At 51.8% G+C, this 20,691-nt stretch overlaps 2 protein-coding genes across 2 annotated transcripts; one reads left to right on the top strand and one right to left on the bottom strand.

Moving 5' to 3' along the window:
* Nucleotides 174–13,329, top strand: PNMA8B (paraneoplastic Ma antigen family member 8B). The gene is given in 7 exon segments (XM_021097553.1): nucleotides 174–185; nucleotides 7,046–7,277; nucleotides 7,280–7,345; nucleotides 7,348–7,523; nucleotides 7,525–7,604; nucleotides 7,606–7,865; nucleotides 7,868–13,329. Coding segments are annotated over 7 exon segments (1,266 nt in total). The 3' UTR covers nucleotides 8,308–13,329.
* CCDC8 (coiled-coil domain containing 8) lies at nucleotides 16,617–20,366 on the bottom strand. Its single transcript, XM_003127233.4, has one exon. It carries the CDS (start codon nucleotides 18,755–18,757, stop codon nucleotides 17,342–17,344), a length of 1,416 nt encoding a protein of 471 aa, XP_003127281.1. The 5' UTR covers nucleotides 18,758–20,366; the 3' UTR covers nucleotides 16,617–17,341.

Below are 20,691 nucleotides of genomic sequence, written 5' to 3'. Positions count from 1 at the left end.
ACTTGGATTCTTAACCCACGATAACACAGTGGGAACTCCTGATCTCATTTTAATTTAACTAATTATATCTGCAACAGCTCCATTTCCAAAGAAGGTCACATTCTGAGGTCCTGGGGGAGACAACTTCCTTCCTAAAACTTCTGAGGTTAGGTTTTAAAGCTGCTGGAGGATGGATGCTCAAGAAGGTGAGAAAAGAGCATAATCAGCTACCTCGGGGTAGCTGGGATATGGAGATACAGTGAGATATATGAGAGATATATAAGATATATGAGAGGCCAAAGGCAAGAGGCTGCAGAGAAGGAAGGAGTTTATACACTAAACAATCCGACAGGCATTTATCAAGTACCTGGAAGCCAGAATTCAGAATTCAGATTTTGTGGGTCAGGAAGTCAGAAAGGTTTGGGTGGGTGTTCATCTCTGCTCTGGGGGCATCAGCTGAGGCAGAAGGATTCATTTTCTTTTTCTTTCTTTCCTTCCTTCCTTCTTTCTTTCTTTCTCCCTTCCTTCCTTCCTTTCTGTCTGTCTTTTGCCTTTTTAGGGCCACGCCTGCGGCATATGGAAATTCCCAAGCTAGGGGTCTAATCAAGAGCTACAGCTGCCAGCCTATGCCACAGCCACAACCACGCCAGATCGCAGCCGCGTCTGCCACCTACACCACAGCTCATGGCAACACCAGATCCTTAACCCACTGAGCGAGGCCAGGGATCGAACCCGCAACCTCATGGCTCCTAGTCAGATTCATTTTTGCTGCGCCGTGATGGGAACTCCTCTTTCTTTCTTTTTGTGCCCACAGCGTGCTGAAGATCCCGGCCAGGGATGAAACCCTCGCTACCACAGTGACCACAGTAGTGACAATGCAGGATCCACAAAGGAGCTTGGAGGATCCATTTTATAAGACGGCTTCTTCACTCCCAGGTCCGGAGCTTCCCTTCCTTCTCCTGTGCCTACTCAGAGCAGGATGCTCTTATGGTACTATGGTACTCTACATAGTACATAGCTGCTCAGGGCTCCAAGAGATGAAGATGGAAGCTGCCTGTTCTTTAAAAGCTAGGTCTAGGAGTTCCCATTGTGGATCAGTGGTTAACGAATCTGACTAGGAACCATGAGGTTGCTGGTTCGATCCCTGGCCTTGCTCAGTGGGTTAAGGATCCGGCATTGCCGTGAGCTGTGTGTAGGTCGCAGACACGGCTCGGATCTGGTGTTGCTGTGGCTGTGGCATAGGCCGGCAACTACAGCTCTGATTAGGCCCCTAGCCAGGAACCTCCACATGCCACAGGTGTGGCCCTAGAAAAGACACACACACAAAAAAGCTAGGTCTAGGATTGTGTCACTTATGTCATATTCTGTTGGTAAAAGCAATCAGGTCTTTTGGCCCAATCAGTCTGAGACCATCAGGAACAAACCTGTTGTATTATTTGCTAGGGCCCCTTTAACAGTACGTAGAGCAAACTGGGTGACTTAGAATGGATACAGTCCTGCTGTTCTCCAATTGACCACCAGATGGCGCAGTGGATCTGGTGTTAATAATTACTATTAGCAGGAGCTCAGACATAGGGCTTTTGTTAATTTAGTTGAGATGACTGAATTTCTTCGTTAAAAAAGACTTGGGCTTTTATTTCATAATGTTCACGGAAGGACAGAACTAATCCTTTCCTGATCCGACAGAGAAGACCTACGATTACCTATTCTTTAAAAAATACAGATAATCTTGGTATCACCATGGCAACAAATAATCAAGGAAGACAGCCAATCAGAAATGTAGGTTTCTTTGGGAGATTTTCTTCAGAGACTGCAACAATTTCTAGGAGAATCTCCCAGACTCTTGTTCAAATTCTATTTCCAAGGACAGGCTTAAATAAACAGAGAACAGAGGAGGTGGGTAACAGGAAAATTCACTGGAGGCTCCTGGCTGCACAGGAAAACAAGATGGATGTCTGGAGATTGTTCACAATTGTTCCTTTATTGAAGCGGATTCTTTTTTGTTTTTGGCTGTGCTCATGGGATGGGGAAATTCTCAGGCCAGGGATCTGACCCACCCCACAGCCAGATTCTTAACCACTAGGCCACCAGGGAACTCCAGAAGCTGATTTTTTTTTTTTTTTTTTTTTTTTTTTTTTGCTTTTTAGGACCGCACCTGCAGCATATGGAAGTTCCCAGGCTAGGGGCTGAATCGGGGCTGCAGCTGCTGGCCTGGGGCACAGCCATAGCAACCCCAGATCCGAGCCGTTTCTGCAACCTATACCAAAGCTCACAGCAATGCTGGATCCCTAACCCACTGAGCAAGGCCAGGGATTGAACCCACATCCTCATGGGTGCTAGTGGGTTTCATAACCCTCTGAGCCACAACGGGAACCACATAAGCTGATTCTTTAGAAGGATTTATGATGCAAAATAGTATCCCTCCCACTGAAGATACAGAAAAGAAGCTACATCTTCATCTCTCTTTCAATGTTTAAAAAATTATTTTTGCAGGGGGCATGAGTTCACTGCAGTCATTAATAACGTTGATTGGCTGCTCTAAGAGTTGTTTCCAACCCCTTTCCCATGTACCATCATGATACTATAGAGACTAAAAATGCCAGCTCCCCTCTTCCACAGACTCCCTTGCAATGATGGGTAGGGAGTGAACCAGTTCTGGCCAATGAGTGCGTTGGGGGCTTTGGGGAAATTTTTTGCTAATGAATTAAAGAGGAGAGGCAGGAAAGGAAAAGACTCTATCATCATCCGCCACCTTCCTGCTTTTTGCTCGTTATGTGAGAAGGTGATGCCTGGAGCTTGGCAGCCATCTTGTAACCATGAGGCAACAAGCTGGGAGGCAAAAGCCAATGACTGGAAGAATAGGAAGGTTCTGGGTTCTTGATAGCACACTTGACTAATTATACCCAAAAGCCTCTTTCCTACAAAATTTTAATTGAAAAGCTAAGAAATATCCTTATTGTTTATGTCTTCTGCTAATTTGGTTTTCTGTAATTTGTAGCCAAAATATCCCTGGCTGATCCTTGCTCCCTCCCAGACTGCACTAGAGCAGGGCTGCCAAACTCAAATATCCAGAGGCCAGGTGGCTGCTGTGAGTGGAGAAGCAGGCTGGACAAGGATTCCAGCAAGTGGAAGACTTGTGCCCTGTGAAAGGGGGAGCCAGGAGTCAGCTCAGCAGAAATTCAGCCTTGGCAGGCAGCATCTCTTGATTCCAAATGTTGTCGGTGAATTTGAAATTTAAGAACACTGTATAGCAAAGAAAACTGTCTCTGCCCTCTGCTTGAAAATGAAGCTGTTATAGGAGCTCCCGTCGTGGTGCAGTGGTTAACGAATCCGACTAGGAACCATGAGGTTGCGGGTTCGGTCCCTGCCCTTGCACAGTGGGTTAACGATCCGGCGTTGCCGTGAGCTGTGGTGTAGGTTGTAGACACGGCTCGGATCCCGCGTTGCTGTGGCTCTGGTGTAGGCCGGTGGCTACAGCTCCGATTCAACCCCTAGCCTGGGAACCTCCATATGCCGCGGGAGTGGCCCAAGAAATAGCAACAACAACAAAAGACAAAAAGACAAAAAAAAAAAAAAAAAAAAAAAGAAAGAAAATGAAGCTGCTATAATCTTATTTTATGTTCAATTATATAAACTTATAAAAGGAGAAAAAACCACATGGATCCTATCTCCTAACTCCAGGAGATGCTCCCCTCTTTCTGGACAGAGCAAGTTAATTATAACAGGATTAGTGATACTTTAGTCAGGGAGTTAAATATTTCCAGCTGGAGCAATGACTTCAATTTCCTATTTTTGAAACAGGCAATGAGGAGTTCCTGTTGCAGCTCAGCGGTAACAAACCCAACGAATAACCATGAAAACGTGAGTTCAATTCCTGGCCTTGCTCAGTGAGTTAAGGATCTGGTGTTGCCATTAGCTGTGGTGTAGGTCAAAGACATGGCTCTGATCCCTCATTGCTGTGGCTGTCGTGTAGGCTGGCAGCTGCAGTTTAGATTCATTCCCCAGCCTGGAAAATTCCATATGCCATGGGTATGGCCCTAAAAAGACAAAAAAAAAAAAAAAAAAAAAAAAAAAAAAAAAAAAAGAAAAAAGAAAGAAAAGAAAAACAGGCAATGAATATAATTTCCCACCACAAACATTTGAAACAACCTTTGTAGGAACAACGGTCTCAGGGTGAAGATTTTATTCCAGAAGGGATCAACATGAAACCAATGGGGTTAAAGTGGCCTCTTAGAGCCAAGCTTCTCATTCACTCATTCATTTGTTCATGTTCATTCATTCATTCATTCAACTAACATTTACTGTCTCCTCTGTACCACACACAATTCTAGGCACTGGGATACAGCAGTGAACACACAGACACGGGTCCCTGTGTGTATGGACTATACATTCTTTTTTTTTTTTTTTTTGTCTTTTTAGGGCTGCACCGGAGGCATATGGAGGTTCCCAGGCTAGGGGTCAAATCAGACCTGTAGCTGCCAGCCTACGCCACAGCCACAGCAATGCCAGATCCAAGCCACATCTGTGACCTACACCACAGCTTATGGCAATGCCAGATCCTTAACCCATGGAACGAGGCCAGGGATCGAACATGCGTCCTCATGGATACTAGTCGGGTTCGTTACCACTGAGCCACAATGGGAGTTTCCTATTGTTATGGGTAGAACTGTGTAACCATCTAAGATCCTATGTTGAAACCCTAATCCTTTGTGCCTCAGAATGTGACTGCATTTGGAGATGGGATGCTTAGAGAGGTAATTAAGTTAAAATGAGTTTAAATTGCATGAAAAGGCTCTAGTCCAGTATGACCAGTGTTACAAGAAGAGGAACTTAGGACAGAGGCAGGTAGGCAGGGAAGAGTTTGTGAGGACACAGCAGGAAGACAGCCGTCTGCAGGGCCAGGGGAGAGGCTGCAGGAAAAAACCAACCTTGCTCACACCTGGATCTCAGACTCCTGGCCTTCGGAATTGTGAAAAAATAAATTTCTATTTGTTGAAGGCACTCAGGCTGTGGTGCTTTGTTATGGTAGCTCAAGCAAATAAATACATCCATCACCACCTTTGGAAACTACAGCCAACATTCTCAACTATAATTCTAATCAAGGCAGAATCTAAGTACTTGAGACTTTTTTTAGTTTTATTTGTTTAGGTTTTTTGTTTGTTTTAGGGCCATACCTGTGGCAAATGGAAGTTCCAAGGCTAGGGGTGGAATCAGAGCTGCAGGGGGTTCCCATTGTGGCTCATCAGGTTACAAACCTGACTAGTATCCATGAGGATGTGGGTTCGGTTCCTGGACTCACTCAGTGGGTTGAGGATTCGGGGTTGCTGTGACTGAGGTGCAGGCCAGCAGCTGCAGCTCTGATTTGACCCCTAGCCTGGGAACTTCTATATGGTGTGACCCTAAAAAAAACCCAAACCCAAACCAAAACAGGTGCTGGCTATGCCACAGCCACAACAACACCGTATCCGAGCCACATCTGTGACCTACATCACAGCTCTCAGCAACACCAGATCCTTAACCCACTGAGCAAGGCCAGGGATTGAATGGGTATCTTCATGGATACTAGTCAGGTTCTTAAACTGCTGAGCCACAAAGAAAACTCCTTAAGCCCAGCTCTGACAGGTACCTGTTGTGTGATGCTGGGGAAGACTCTAAACTTCTCTGTGTCTCAGTAAATTGGGGATCATAACCACCCCATTATAGGGGGTGCTGCGAGGATTCCATGAGATCAGGCATAAGTGTTTCCATGGCACGTCCCCACGGGTGTGTGTGTGTGTGTGTGTTTGTGTGTGTATCAATTAGGAATAATTTCCGCAGTAACAGCCAGCGCCAACTTGCCAGCCGTGGGAGTAAGGCATCTTGAAAGAGAATCCTTAGCTCTTAGTAGAGACCCTGGAGCCAGTGCCACATGGAGAAGAGATGAACACGTACAAAATATATGCCAAATATATGCCCTAACCTTAACCCTGCCCCAGGTTATGGGGCAGTTTGTTATACAGCAAAGATAACCAGAACATTTATGAAGGACTGTTTACTGGCTATCCACACAGTGATCCCTGACCCTCTTTCTTCCGAAAAAAAACCTGGATTATATTCAGGTATCAGACAGAACTTCCTGGACTTTAATCACTGCCACCCTTGGACGGGGGTGGGGGGTAGCCGTGTGACTACCAGCCAAAGTCAGTACTGGCCAAAGCAATATTGAAGGAGGTCTGGGAGTTCCCATTGTGGCACAGAAGAAACGAATCTGACTAGTATCCATGCGGCATAGGTCACAGATGTGGCTTGGGTCATGCGTTGCTGTGGCTGTGGCGTAGGCTGGCAGCTGCAGCTCCGATTTGACCCCTAGCCTGAGAGTGTCCGTATGCCACAGGTGCAGCCATAAAAAGACCAAAAAAAAAAAAAAATTCTATTGCCCTTCAGGTCTGAACTTGGAGACTCACTTCTAACAAGTAGAACATGGCAGAAGTGGCACTGTATGACTTCTGAGATCAAGTCACCTAAGGCTCTGTGGCGTTCTTGCTCTGTCTCTCCCTGCAGTCACTCACTCTGCACTCAAGCAGCCCTATGGAGAGGAACTGAGGCTTCTGGCCAAAAGTCATGGGAATGAGCCATTCTGGAGGCATGTGTGCTGGTCCCAAATGAGCCTTGAGATGACTGCAGCCTCAGCCAACATCCTAACTGCAACCTTATGAGAGACCCTGAGCCAGAATCACCCCGCTAAGCTGCTCCCAGATCCCCAACCCTCAGAAACTGTGAGATAATGACTACTTTTTTTTTTTTTTTTTTTTTTGTCTTTTTAGGGCCGCACCAGAGACATATGGAGGTTCCCAGGCCAGGGGTCCAATCGGAGCTATAGCTGCTGGCCTAAACCACAACCACAGCAATGCCGAATCCGAGGCAAGTCTGCAACCTATAAAACAGCTCATGGCATCGCCAGATCCTTAACCCACTGAGGGAGGCCAGAGATCAAACCCACGTCCTCATGGATACTAGTTCATTTCTGCTGAACTACGATGGGAACTCCTTGACTGTTCATTACTTTAAGTCACTTTTAAATTTGTAGACACAGGAAAAAGAAAAAAGGAAAGAAATCCTCGCCCCTCCTGCTTCAGATATCCTGGCTCTGGGGTCCAAGCCAGCAGTCAGAGAGGAGGCTGGTCCCTCTTCTTACACAGCCAGGAATGCTAAGATGGGCCTTCAGGGTTGCAGAAACAGAGCCAGCAGCAGCAGGTTGCCCCAGAAGGGCAAGAAGAGGCACCAAGAAGGCCTGCTTTCCAGGTCGGCGAGGCGGGAGTCGCAGACTCTTCCTGGGACAGCCTGAGTGTCGTGATTGAGGAGATGGATCAGGAGGACTTGAGCAGGGGTAACAGAGCGTGTGCCGGACCATGCTCCAGGTCACTGCCAAAGAGCTCATTAAGATGTGGGCCCTCCTGAGCAAAGAGCTTGGAGAGGGTCTCTGCGAGTTCTTGGCCTTGGCAACGGTGAAGGATGAAGACAAAAAGAGGGAGACAGAGAAAGACACACCCCACTCCCCCCACCCCCGCCGCCGGGGCTGAGTCCATCAGCCTGAACATCCAAGAGTACTGGAGCTAATTCCCCAACGTACTGGGTCCTTCTCAGGTGGGAGGAAGGGACCATGGACAGTGATGCCTCCCAAAGTCAATCGCAGGAAACTGGGGACCCAGAAAAAGAGGGGCTGGACAATCCCGAGTTTGTGGTCACTGGGGCTTATACAGACCCCTCAGACCCTTGCACCGGTGAGATGGTGAAATCATTTCTGTGATCTGAGCCCCTGGGCTGGAGCGACAAGAAAGGCAAGAAAGACGCCCTTCCCAAGGTCTTGACCATCATGGCCAAGGACACTTCCAGAACTTAAATGGAGGTTCAGGCTGCCAGGTGGACGCCATGGTCCTGAGGAAGGCCAACGACGATGGGCACCTGCGGGAAAGCATCGCCGCAAGGGTTGGGCCGAAGACCGCATTCCAAGGAAGGCAGGCTCCGTGTGGCCCGCTGGGGACCTGGGGCGGTGCCGAGGAAGATGAAGTGGGGCGAGTCCTCCCAGGGCTAATGGCGCTCCTGGCGGTCCAGGAAGTGGCCGAGGTGATGGAGGAAGAAAAGGAAAAAGCCTGCGAAGGCAGGAGGTTCAAAGGCGCCAAAGGCAACGTGGGGAATGGTGGCCCCGTGGAAAAACGGGAGTCGGAGGATGCGGAGAGCGAGGAGTCTGAGCCCGAAGATCAAGCGTCTGGGGAGCGCTGGGCCAGGCGACTCGCAGGGCCCCAGGGGCAGGGGCGGTGGCGCTCCCCAGGAGAAGAAAGCCCAGGATGAAGCAGGAATGGGAGCGCGGGCTCCGAGTCAGCCCGCGGAAAAAAGGCGCCGCCTGTGCCACCTGCAGAGGAGGGTCTGGAAAAGCAAGCAGTGGGCAGCCGCTTAGCGCCGCGCAGCACAGCGGAACTCTGAGCCCGGGTCGAGGCGGGGCGAAGCGCGGAGGGAGCACAGAGGAGCCCCCCCACCCCCCGCCCCGGCTGCTGGGGGCTGCCGGCTGGGGGCTGGCCTAGCGGCACATGGGCTCCCTCAAGCCTTCTTCCCACCGGCTGCCTTGGAGCCGGCCTTGGTGAACTTGGCCTGGGACTCCCAGACATCTCCGAGCCTTTCTTCTTGTACCTATGGGAACGCACCGGGTCGCAGTAGGGGGTTCTTAATTCGAATGCTGGGGTGGTGGCATCATCCAGTGGCATACCTTTCCAAACAACTTGATTCTTGCCCAGGGGTGGCCACCCTGCCTGCGGGCACTTGCAGCCACAGCACTCTTAGTGTCAGAAACTGATAAATTGACTATGGGACAAGAACTAACAGTGCGTGAGCCACATTCGGGGCTGACATCAATGGAATAGAAGGGACAATACTGGCTGGCTAATGCCCCGATGGTCAAATATCAAGGAATGTTATGCAAAGGTCTGTGCACTGGCCTGGAGGCAGCGAGGACCCTAAACCCCGCAGCCCGACAATCTGTATCGCCCAGCCAGCCAGATCAGGACTGCGTTGAAGTCACGGATGAGGTACTTCCCAGCCGGCCGGATTTAACAGACCAGCCCCTCCAAGACCCAGATGCTGAATATTTCACCAATGGTAGCAGCTTTGTAAGAGGGAAAACGTGTTGCTGGGTATTCTGCGGTGACCTTACATTCCACCACTGGAGCAAAGGGTCTGCCAAAAGGGACTGCCACACAAAGGGCAAAGCTCATTGTGCTAACCTGAGCCCTCCAACTGGCAGCAGGGATACATGTCAATATATACACTGACTCCAAATATGCCTTCGCCACCCTCCATGTGAGGGGGCTTTATAGAAAGAAAGGGGCTAATCAACTCAGGAGGAAAGGACATAAAGTATGGCAAAGAGATCTTTGAACTCTTTAGATGCTGTGTGGGCCCCTAGAAAGGTGGCAGTCACACACTGTCGGGGACATCAAAAGGGGGACACCACAGTCGCTTGGCGAAACCGTAAAGCAGACGAAGAAGCAAAACTCAAAGCCTCCAAGGGGGACGACACAATCAGTGGCCCTGACAGCTGCACTGTTCCCTAGCCCGCTGGCACAATGGGACCCAAGCTACTCACAGCATGAAAGCACCTGGTTCCACCGAAAAAGGAAACTGCCTCCCAAGTGGATGGTGGAAATTAGAAGACAGCCGAGTTGCAATTCCTGAGGCCCTGGCTCCAGCCTTTGTCAAACAGTTTCATCAGGAGATGCACATTGGCCCGGCGGTTCTCGAGACTACACTGGGCCGACACCTCTACATCCCTCGGCTTGCCAGCAGAGCCCGGGGAACATGCGAACAGTGTGAGACATATGCACGAAATAACCCACGCCAGGGGCCAAGGGCTGCCCCGGGATACAAGGTGTTGGAGGGGCCCCATTCGAAAATGTAGTTGTGGACTTCACTGTGCTCCCCTGGGTCCGAGGCTGCAAATACCTGTTAGGCTTTGTGTGTGTGTTCTCTGGGTGGGTAGAGGCCTTCCCTACTCACACTGAGAAGGCACATGAGGTGGCTTGATTTCTCCTAAAGGAAATCATTCCCCGATTTGGGATTCCCATCACCATTGGATCAGACAACGGACTGACATTTGTGGCAGAAGTAGTGCAATTGGTGGCAAAGGGATCAAAAATCACGCGGAAGTCACACACAGCTTATCGGCCCCAGAGCTGTGGAGCTGTGGAAGGTGGAATGGATAAACTGGACTCTGAAATGACAATTAAGCACACTGTGCCAGGAGACACACCTACTTTGGAGCCAGCTCTTGCCAGTAGCCTTGCTAAGATTTAGGTCCAGTCCTACTAGACAGACTGGGTTTTCTCCTTATGAAATCCTCCACGGGTGCCCCCCTCCTCTCATTAAGGGTATAAGGGGGGACTTAAAGGAATTAGGGAACCTCATCCCGAGACAACAGACGCAGGCGCTAGGTTCCACCCTGGCCACCGTCCATCAGTGGGCTAGGGAACGGCTGCCTGTAAGTCTAACCGCAGACCTTCAAACCAGGGGATGCTGTATGGGCAAAAGAATGGACTGTCCAGCCATCACAACCTCTTTGGAGGGGCCCGTTTACTGTCATTTTATCCACCCCTACTTCAGGAAAGGTGGCAGAAGCAGCTCCTGGGATTGACCACAGCAGAGCAAAACCAGCCTCTCGAGACTGGGTGTGCATCCCTGATCCCTCCAGGCCGCGCAGGCTGCCCACTCGAAAGAGGCAAGCTGCAGCCCTGCGCTAGTCACTCTGGAGGCTGACTAGCCTGTGCACGGCAGAAGCTTGAGGAATCAGCCACCAGACGGAATAAACAGACTGGGGGTCTTCCTCATTTCTGGCCCCTTGTTGTGCTGCCACCCCTTGTGCTTGTCTGTTATTGTGGTCACTGTTCTAATCTTTGCCACAGGGTTAGCAGAGACTGCTCCGGCTGACTGGAATGTGGCAGAAGCACGAGCTCTGCTTCACCTTCTGGGTATGATGTTTTGTTGCTATTGGTTGCTTCTGGTCTGGGCCCCTTTCGCCCCTTTCGTAGACTCAAATTCCACCGCTTGTGCTAAGTGTAGAGGAAAGACTTGGTGTCGGGAGCGGGCTGGAGTGTCCTTCACCTCCTATGCCTACCAACCAGCTGCTTGTTCTCAAGGTACCCCCTCCACCCTTTGGGCATATAATGGTAAACGGTATTGGATGGGATGGATAAAGACAAAATACCCAGAGGGGCGCACTTGCCTGGGACCAAGGAGAAAAGACCCAGGGGCTTGGGCCTGTTGGACATATAGCGGGCATTGGGACATATCTGATGGAGGGAACGTTCAGGATCACGCCCAGCCCCAACTCGCTGGAGAAACTATACAAAAACCAAAACAACAGGCAGGTCCAAGGCCCCCACAATCGGGGTCAAGCCCAGTCTAGGACCAACTCAGGAAGGACCTAGGTCCAGACTGGGACTGCCCCACCCTAGGGAAGAACCTTTTCATGGACCTAGCTGAGAGACTTGCCCATCAGTTCAGTGTCACTCACTTGGGTTTGTGGAGGGGCCCTTATGAGTGAAGAATGGCCTTGGAAGGGGACCAGCCTAAATGCACTCCATTTGCTTCAATGGAATCATTCCATAATGGAGAGAGAAAATAACCAACCCTGAAGCTGGGTTTTGGCCTCAGAGGTAACTGGAGAAGAGTGTATTAGTAGAACAGGACCTGATTACACACAGTGGGTAGGAGAAACTCCATGTCAAAGAAGACTTTCTTGGGACTCTATCAGTTTCAAATGGTGGCCAAATACTCCTACCGGGCATTGGGCCCTGGCCTCCGCAGTAAGCATTTCCCAGTGTCAATCCTCTCCCTATCAAGCCACAGTCAATTGTACCATACATGCTGAAGAGGAGGCCAATCCATTCTGTGGCATAGCTGTAAACACTGGGACAGCCTCACTCTTAACAACCCCAAACACTGGAGGGCACCTGATGGGCTGTTTTGGATATGCAGAAAAAGCAGATACACAACTCCCCGCTTGATAGAAAGGGAGGTGCACCATTGTAATAAACCAACCGGGATTTTTCCTCCTACCTAACCAGGAGGGAGAAAAGTTAGGGGTTCCCCTTTATCAGAGGCTAAAAGTTAAAACCAAGAGAAGTCCTATGATAAGGGGACAACAAAGATGGGGGGAAGAATGGCCACCCTGGAGAATTATTGAAACACATGGCCCAGCCACTTGGGCACAAGACGGGAGTTGGGGCTACCAGATCCCTATGTATATGCTCAATCCAGTCATCAGGTTACAGGCGGTACTGGAAATTATTACTAACCAAACAGCCACGGCCCTGGAACTCATGGCAAAATAACAGTCACAAATGCGCACAGCTATTTACCAGAACCACCTAGCCCTAGATTACTTATTAGCAGAGGAGAGAGGAGTACGCAGAAAATTTAACCAATCTAACTGCTGCCTCCAGGTAGATGACGACAGCCAGGCTGTAGCTAACATAGCCACAAACATTAGAAAAGTGGCACACGTCCCCATGTTCCCGTACAGATTTGGAAGGGCTGGGACCCTGGAGAGCTATTTGGGGGATGGTTTTCAACCTTTGGGGGATTCAAAACCCTCATAGGTGTCGTGCTCATGATCTCAGGAGGCTGCTTGATCTTACCCTGTCTGGCTCCTCTGGCTACAAGATCTGTCTCCGGCCTCACTGAAGCCATAGTGGAGAGAAAAACAACCACACATGTGATGATTCTGTGGAAATATAAACCTCTAGCCCAAGATGATTCGATGATTCTCTTTGACCCTGAGAAAGGGATCAGAGCATCAAAGGAGGGAGTGTAGAGGGGAGGGGGAAGGGCCCTCCCAGAACAAAGGAAGGCAACACGCAACACCAGCATCTGTGTGCGCAGGTGCAGTTCTGCAACAATGTAGCATAACCTGTATCCATAAGCACAGAGGTATCTATAACTGTCTGCTCAAAATTTATAGAACACCTTATAAGGGGGACAAAGAAATTTAGATGTGGTGGGAACACTAACCGGGTATATAAGGCGATGCCCCTTTGCATTTGGGGCTCAGCCTTTGCATATGAATCCGCTGAGCCAGTGCCAGCACGAATAAACACTGCATCCTGGTAAAAAGACTCAGGGTCTCGTTTCTCTGTATGTAAGTCCTGCAACAAGGTCTGATCCAGTCTCTCCCCTCTCTTACCTTTTAAAGGATTCTTGGAAGTCCTGTCATCGTGGCTTAACAGAATCTGACTAGTATCCTTGAGGATGTGGGTTTGATCCCTGGCCTTACTCAGTGGGTTAAGGATCCAGCGTTGCATGAGCTGTGGTGTAGGTCACAGACACAGCTTGGATCTGGCATTGCTGTGGCTGTGGCGTAGTCTAGTGGCCACAACGCCAATGTGACCCCTAGCCTAAAAACATCCATATGCCGTGGGTTCGGCCTTAAAAAGACCATCAATCAACCAATCAATCAAGCAATCAATCAATCAAGGCTTCCTATGTCAAGGTTTCCACGAGGTCAAAGCCAAAGTCCTTATGGTTGTCTAGACCTGCTCTGACCAACAGGGTAACCAATGGCTGCAAGGGGTAGTTTACATTTAAATGTAATTAAAATTAAAGAAGAGTGAGCACCCATTTCCTCAGCCACACCAGTCACATCACAGGTGCTCAAAGCCACACATGGCCCTCGGCTACCATACCAGTGCAAAAGAGGACATTTCCATCACCACGGAAATTTCTCTTGGATGGCATTGGTCTACTCACTCTGTCCCCATGTCCCTTCTCTGCCTCACTGCCCACCACTCCCATGACTCAGCCTGCCAGGTCTCCTTGCTGTTCAGGGAACACACCAGGCACATTCCTGCCTCAAGGCCTTTGCATTCGAGGTTCCTGCTGCTTAGAGTGTCCTTCTCCAGGATGATTTCAGGGCCCCTGTCTTTCACTTCATGTGGGTCTATCTTCAGAGGTCACATCCCTAGGGAGGGCTTCCCACCCTGTTAAAACCATAACTCTCCCCGAATATCCTCACTTTATTTCAGAGCACTGACTGCCACCTGCCACACTTTGTTTCTAAACAGCATACTGACTTCCTTTGTTTTTTTAAAAATATAATGATTTTTACTTTTTTCATTATAGCTGGTTTACAGTGTTCTGTCAATTTTTTACTGTACAGCGTGGTGACCCAGTTACACATACATGTATAGACTCTTTTTTCTCACATTATCATGCTCCATCATGTGATTAGTCATAGTTCCCAGCGCTACACAGCAAGATCTCATTGCTTATCCGTTTCAAAGGCAACAGTCTGCATCTACGAACCCCAAGCTCCCAGTCCATCCCACCTGACTTCCTTTGTTGATGGCGGGCACTGGTGAGGCGGGTATTGCATGCAAAGTACAAAAAGGGAAGGTCAGGTTGTCCGAAGATCAGGAACGCAGGGCCTGCTGCCGCCCTGGGGAAGTGCTATGGCCCCAGGTCGATGAGCTGCTGAGGTTCCACAAACCAGGCAGATTGGCCTGGTTTGTGGAACCCCTGTCTCACGTCGCTGCTGCTGCCACTACGGCTGGGCTGGAGCAGTTTTCCAGAGAGCGTCCCCTTGCTCACTCCCATTTGCCACCAGTGCCCATGGGCCAGCAGGTGGCTGGGGCCGAGGGGCCTTCGCGGTGTTGGGGGAGGGGAGGGGAGGAGAGTTGCGGGAGGGGCCGCAGAGCCACTTAGGCACTGCGCTGGCGGGCTGGGCGGCTCCTGGGGTCCGTTAGGCCCCGTGGCTGATCAGCTTCTAACTGCTGAATGACCGATGAACTGCGCCGACTTGGCAACCCGATCCCAGACACGCTTGGCAAGGAAAGCGCTAGAAGCCTACATCCGGGTGGGAACCAAACTGAGGGGACACGAGAGGAGTGTCTCCAGCCGTGTCCGCGCGTCCAGGCCCAACACTACTGCCTGGACAGCGCGGAGCGCAGAGTCCTCAGAGGCCCCGCAGCCGCGGGTTGGTCCCTGCGCGGGAAGCCCGGGAGCTGCCAGAAGAGGATGGAGGAGAAGCGGCGGCCTCTGAAGAGGGCGGCGACTCGGGAAAGGCTCGAGGGAGCCGGGCGGGCCACCAAAGACGTGGATCCAGGCCCGGGTCCCAGGCTGTGGCAGGACGCGAGACGGACAAGTGCAGGCCCTCCGTAAGCATCATGCGGGGCAGCGGGTGGGAGGCAGCGAAGGTCCTAAGCTTCCTAGACGAGTACAAGCTACTGCCCTGCGCGGGGGTGGTTGCAGGAGAGAAAAATCCGGAGGGCAGGAGGGGAGAGGGATGAGGCTGGCCGATGGCCGAGGGAAACGCACAAAGGAGGCAGGAACAGCCTGTGCAAAAGCCCCAAGCCAGGTCTATGGCGATCCGGGTTTATTCACGTGTAACCCCTGACTATTCCGGTGGTGCCGGGAGCTTGCTCCCCTCCTCCTCCTGGGACCTAGACAGGAACTGTCCCGCCCTTGGACCTGATCAAACTGAGACGGGTTCCCTGAGATTCCTGGGGATGTGAGTTGGTCCAACAACCGCCAGGAGGGAGAAGCTAGGGCTCCAGGAACAAAAAACAACACCCCTTTCCACTTATCCGGTGCTCCCGCCCCCTCAAGCCCGGCCGCAAGGTCCCGCCCCTCACACAGGCCGCTTCCCCCCGCCCCACGCCCAGGCCTGTGAAGGTAACGTCAACTCAGGCCAGTTGCCGTGGCCCAGATATCCACCAGGTGGCGCGCCAAGACCGATGGCTAAGATTGTGGGCGCGACGGCTCTTGAGCACGAAAGGTGCATGGAGCACTGGTCCACCGCCTAGCGGCTTCAAGGCTCTGCCTGTTGTTTGAACGCCGGGCTGCAGGAAGTGGACTTTCCCATAGAGCAGTAGTTCTCAAAATAAGATCCTGAAACCTGCTGCATTCACATCTCCTGGGGCCTTCTTAGGAATGCATATTCTCAGGCCGGGGCCAGACCCACAAACCTACTGAATCAGGTCTAAGAAGCTCAGGCCAGGACTCCTGCCAGTCAGGAGGACCAAGCTGGTTTTCAGACCTCCCTCCACGAATTCCTTTTTCTCCTGCTTGTATCCGGGCTGGGGAGTGGTCGTTTACTGTCTCTTTTTCCCCTGGTGAGGGTGGGGGAGGGGGAGACACGAGACAACGAGCAGAGATGTCCCCAGCTCCCAGAGCTGCAGCAACCTGATCTCATGATTAAAAGCTCCAGTCCCAGCATACTGCTCACCAACACACCGCAGTCCACCTTGTGGCCTGTTCCTATTGCAGTGATTTTTCTCAAGGTGTTCAGCAGCCTAGCTGCTCCAGGAGATGTTTGTGGGGCTTGATGGAAACAGACTCCTGGCTTGCACAGCTCACCCTAGCAATTCACAGCTCTGGCATGAAGGGCCCCAGAACCTTCATTTTGGACACGTTTCCCTAGTGATTCTTCTGTACCTGGGAACCACGATGGGACAACGCATGTAAATGGCAAGCCCTGGACCCATCAAGTGTAGGGATGGCAGGCAAAGTGAGGTGAACACGGTCACCATCATGGAGGTGGGAATGAAGGGGACACAGGGCATGACAAAACCACCCTGGAGCATTCTTCAGTTGCTGGGCCCAGAGGCAGGAAATAAGTTTGTAAACATGTTTATTTGCATATTGACCTGTGCCTTCTTTTTAAGTTCAAGGAGGCAGTCAATGTAAGTGTTCAGGCAAGATGGTGAAGAAAAAAGGGGAAGGGGAAGGAATTTCTCCCCTGCCTCCCTTTTCAAGTGGAGCACCTAGAGTTGCACTTGAGGAAGTTAAAATCTTGGGAGATGCAACCCCGTTCTATAGGTTTCTTTACATTCTTTGAGTTGCTATGAAGAGTCTGTATTTTTTTTTTTCTTTTTTAAGGGCTGCACCCGCGGTATATGGAGGTTCCCAGGTGAGGGGTCTAATTGGAGCTACAGCTGCCAGCCTACGCCACAGCCACAGCAATGCCAGATCTAAGCCGCGTCTGCACCACATCTCACTGCAACACCAGATCCCCAACCCAATGTTCGAGGCCAGGGATCAAACCTGCAACCTCATGGTTCCTAATTGGATCGTTTCTGCTGCTGCATGATGCGAGCTCCCTAGTCTGTATTTTTTTTTTTTTAAATCAATGCATGAAAGATACAATTTTAGCAAGAAAAAAGAGGGGTGTTAGGCGGAGATTAGAGGGGCACTGCCAGGCCCTTGATTTATCTCCATTTTCAAGTGTGGGGACAGATTATAGCATCTCTGCCCAAGTGCAGGGGAGTCAGGGACACACCCTGGCTGGCCAATACTGTGACAGGTGGCAGGGTCCTCTGTGACCCCCCCTGCCCTTGCCTCACAGCTGATCTTCTTGCTCTTCATGTTCTGCTTCTGCTCTGGCCTCAGGCCTCAGGACCCTGAGGCTCCTGGCCTCGCCTGCCCTGGGGACTCTCTTGGGCAGGGTGGGCAACCTGGGGGTGTGCCAGAAGGCTCTCCGGCGCTTTCGAAACCACGAAAAGCGGCCGGGGGTCTGGAACCTCACTGTCTTGACCGGTTTCCGGGTCCTGGCTCCTGGGGTTGCCCCTGTGGCTCTCCAAGCAGCTGAGGATTCAGCTTCCTGGACAGCCAGGGCCTCTGCCCTCTGACTACATGCAGCTTCTGCCCTCTGGTCAGGAATGGCCTCTGCCCTCTGGACAGCTGGCGCCTCTGCCCCCTGGACAGCTAGGGCCTCTGCCCTCTGATTATCTGCAGCCTCTACTCTCTGGACAGTTGGGTCCTCTGCCCCCTGAGCAGCAGGGGCCTCAGCCCTCTGATTATCCACAGCTTCTGCCCCCTGGAGAGCTATGGCCTCTGCCCCCGGGACCACTACTACCTCTGCCCTCTGATCATCTGCAGCCTCTGTTCTCTGAGCTCTAGTTGGGGCTTCCTCCCTCCTGCGACGACGGAAGGAGGCCCAATTGATTTTGGGTCTCCACCGACTTGGGGGATTCTCAGGCACCCGCCCATCTCCTGCATTTCCCCTGTCCTCCCCGAGGCTTGAGCTGCCTGGCACCGATGCGCCATCCCTCTCCACCCTGGTAGAGGCCTGCCGGGCCTCACCCACCCCTGGGCTGGACCTCGGTGCCCAGCCCTTCACCCTCCGCTTCAGCTTCCCCCAGGACACCTGGCTGACATATTCCCGCCATCTATCAGCCTTGGACAGCTGGGGTCCCGGATTGTCCTCAAACATGGGCACTGGCAGGGTCACACGGCGGCGGGCCGGCGGGGCACTGGGCTTCTTCTCTCCTCGCCGCAGGAAGGCCTCAACCAGTTCCTCGTCATCCTCGCTCTCCAGGTCGCTCCCAAGGAATTTGCTGCCCAGGTAACTGACAGGCATTTTGCGCAGCCTCCTTCCACGCCCCGTGCCTTTGTGGTCCTTGTCATCCTTGTCTCTGGAGGTTTCAAAGTCGCTGAACTCGCTGTCACTGGCATTGCTGCTGTCATAAGTACCCACGACCAGCCGAGGAGGTGGCGTCACCATCTGCGGGACTCTCCTCCTCGATCCGGGCTCCTTGGGCTTTTTAGGGGGCTGGGGCGGGTGGGGGGTGCTCTTCTCGATGATGCGGGCCACATCCTCCAGGGTGCGGCCTTCTTCCTCCAGAAACTGGATCAGCCGCTCCCGAAATTCCGCCTCCTTGGTGGCGGGCTTGGAGATAACCCTCCAGACGCCTCCCGCCAGCCTGACCTCGCGGGGGATGAGCAAATAGTCTACGTCCTCGCCGATCTGCAGCATCCCCACCGTGGAGTCCTCCTCGCGGCGGAACACCTTGCCGATCTTCTTGAATGTCCCCACCGGCTTCAAGGCTTCCACGAGGACGTCCAAATCCACATCTTTGCAGATGTCGGGGACGCTCCAGAGGATCAGGCAATCAGGGGAAGGGAGGAAGCCCCAGGGGAACCAGCCCCCCACGTGGCTTTTCTCGAGGGTCTTTAAGATCTCCAGGGTGAAATCTAAAGTGCGGGCAAGGAGCCCAAACTACTCGCAGCGCCGAGTCTTGGGGTGGGGATGCGGTCCCAAGAGCGCGGCCGGGAATCTCACCTCCCAGTTTCTCTGCCCGCAACAAGTCGGGTCGTGATCCAGTTCGCTCCCCTCAAGGACTGGTGGGAATCGATTCAGGGTGCTTACGTGAGTCGGAGTCTCAAGGTTCCAAGCCCGCCGCAAGCTGTAAATGGGTGTCCCGGCTCCAACTCAGTGTAAGGACTGCTGGTGGCTCTTCCTGTGCCAGGCACAGGGGACGTCCCTGGAACTTGGGAAAGGACTTTGCAGACAAAGACGGCTCAGCTGTGGCTGTTCAATATGGCCGAGGCTCTTGGAGGCCGCAGCCAGCTCCCCAGGAGGGTCTCCCGCCCCTAGGCAGGCTGCCACCTCGGTCCAGGCTGACCTTGACGCGCCTCCGCCCCCAGCCTGCGCGCCCAGGGCCGGCGAGTGCGCGCGCGGGCAGGAAGTTCCTCCTCGCCTTCCCCCTGGATGAGGCCCACCTTCTCCCTGCTCGGCTTACACTCCCGGACTCGGGGAAGACTGACAGGGGGGCTGTCCACTCCCCTTGGGGCGCCCTCGCCGCCCTCCCCCCCAGGGGTGTGGCTGCGCCCCGGGCCTCTCAGGGGCCCCGGCTTCCAAGCCAAAGGCCTGCGGTGCCGACGCCCACGTCAGCAGCTTTCTCTGAGAAAGGCAGCAGTTCCCGAAACTACCGTCCCAAAAGTGCGGGTTCCAGCCCAGCCCTGAAGGTGGGCGCGCTCATCATCGGGCAATCCCTTGGAAAGCCACTGACAGTATAGTACCATCTTAAAATTAAGTGACTTTGGGTACCGGCAGTTCCTAGCCATATACCCAGACATGTGGGTGAAGAACCTGGTATCAAGGTCTTATTGCAGCTCATCATGGGGCTTGGCACAGAGTAGGTGCTCAAGAAATATTTTTGAGTGAATGAATGCACCTAATTGTTCACCGGTAGGGACTAACGGTGAAATACTAGGCCGTTATGAAAAAGAGAAGTGACTGAGAATAAACACATTTTAGGGAGCACTTCCTACGTACGAAGGACCATGCTAAGTGCTTTTTATAAATTAACTCATAAAATTCACACAAAAACATCAGGATACAGATAATACGATGCTCATTCCCATTGTACAGCTGAGGAAATAAAATCAATCTCTTGCTCAAGGTCACATGGCCAGGAAGAAGACTGAACCTGGATTTGATTCTGAAACAGTCTAATGTGTGTGTAGACCAAAGGGCCTAGGTGTATACATACATTTGTCATGTGTAGAAGCACTGCCAACAGTGGCTATATCTGGGGACCCCGGAGGTGGCTTTTCACTTTTCACATGACTTTTCACTCTATCATTTTGGAGTGCTTCAATTTTTAACAATCAAAAATGTTAACTGAAATAAGTTAAATTAAATTGAAGGACCTCAGATACCTCAAAAATGTTAATTGAAATAAGTTAAATTAAAGGGTCAGGATTCGCAAAGCTTCTTGGGTAACTGTGAGGCAACCACATGCACAGCAACAACTGCCTTAGTAATAATAACGGTTAACCTGCATGGATGCTTTCTTTGAAACCAGGCATCCTGAGTGGGCCTGTTATGAATCTGCAGAGCTACACCGAAAGGTGAATGCCTTCACTATCATCTCCTTACAGCTGGGGACACTGAGGCTGGTCCCC

Source organism: Sus scrofa, chromosome 6 (assembly GCF_000003025.6).
Source record: "Sus scrofa isolate TJ Tabasco breed Duroc chromosome 6, Sscrofa11.1, whole genome shotgun sequence".
Taxonomy (NCBI): Eukaryota; Metazoa; Chordata; class Mammalia; order Artiodactyla; family Suidae; genus Sus; species Sus scrofa.
This window is presented reverse-complemented; position numbering and strand designations above follow the sequence as displayed.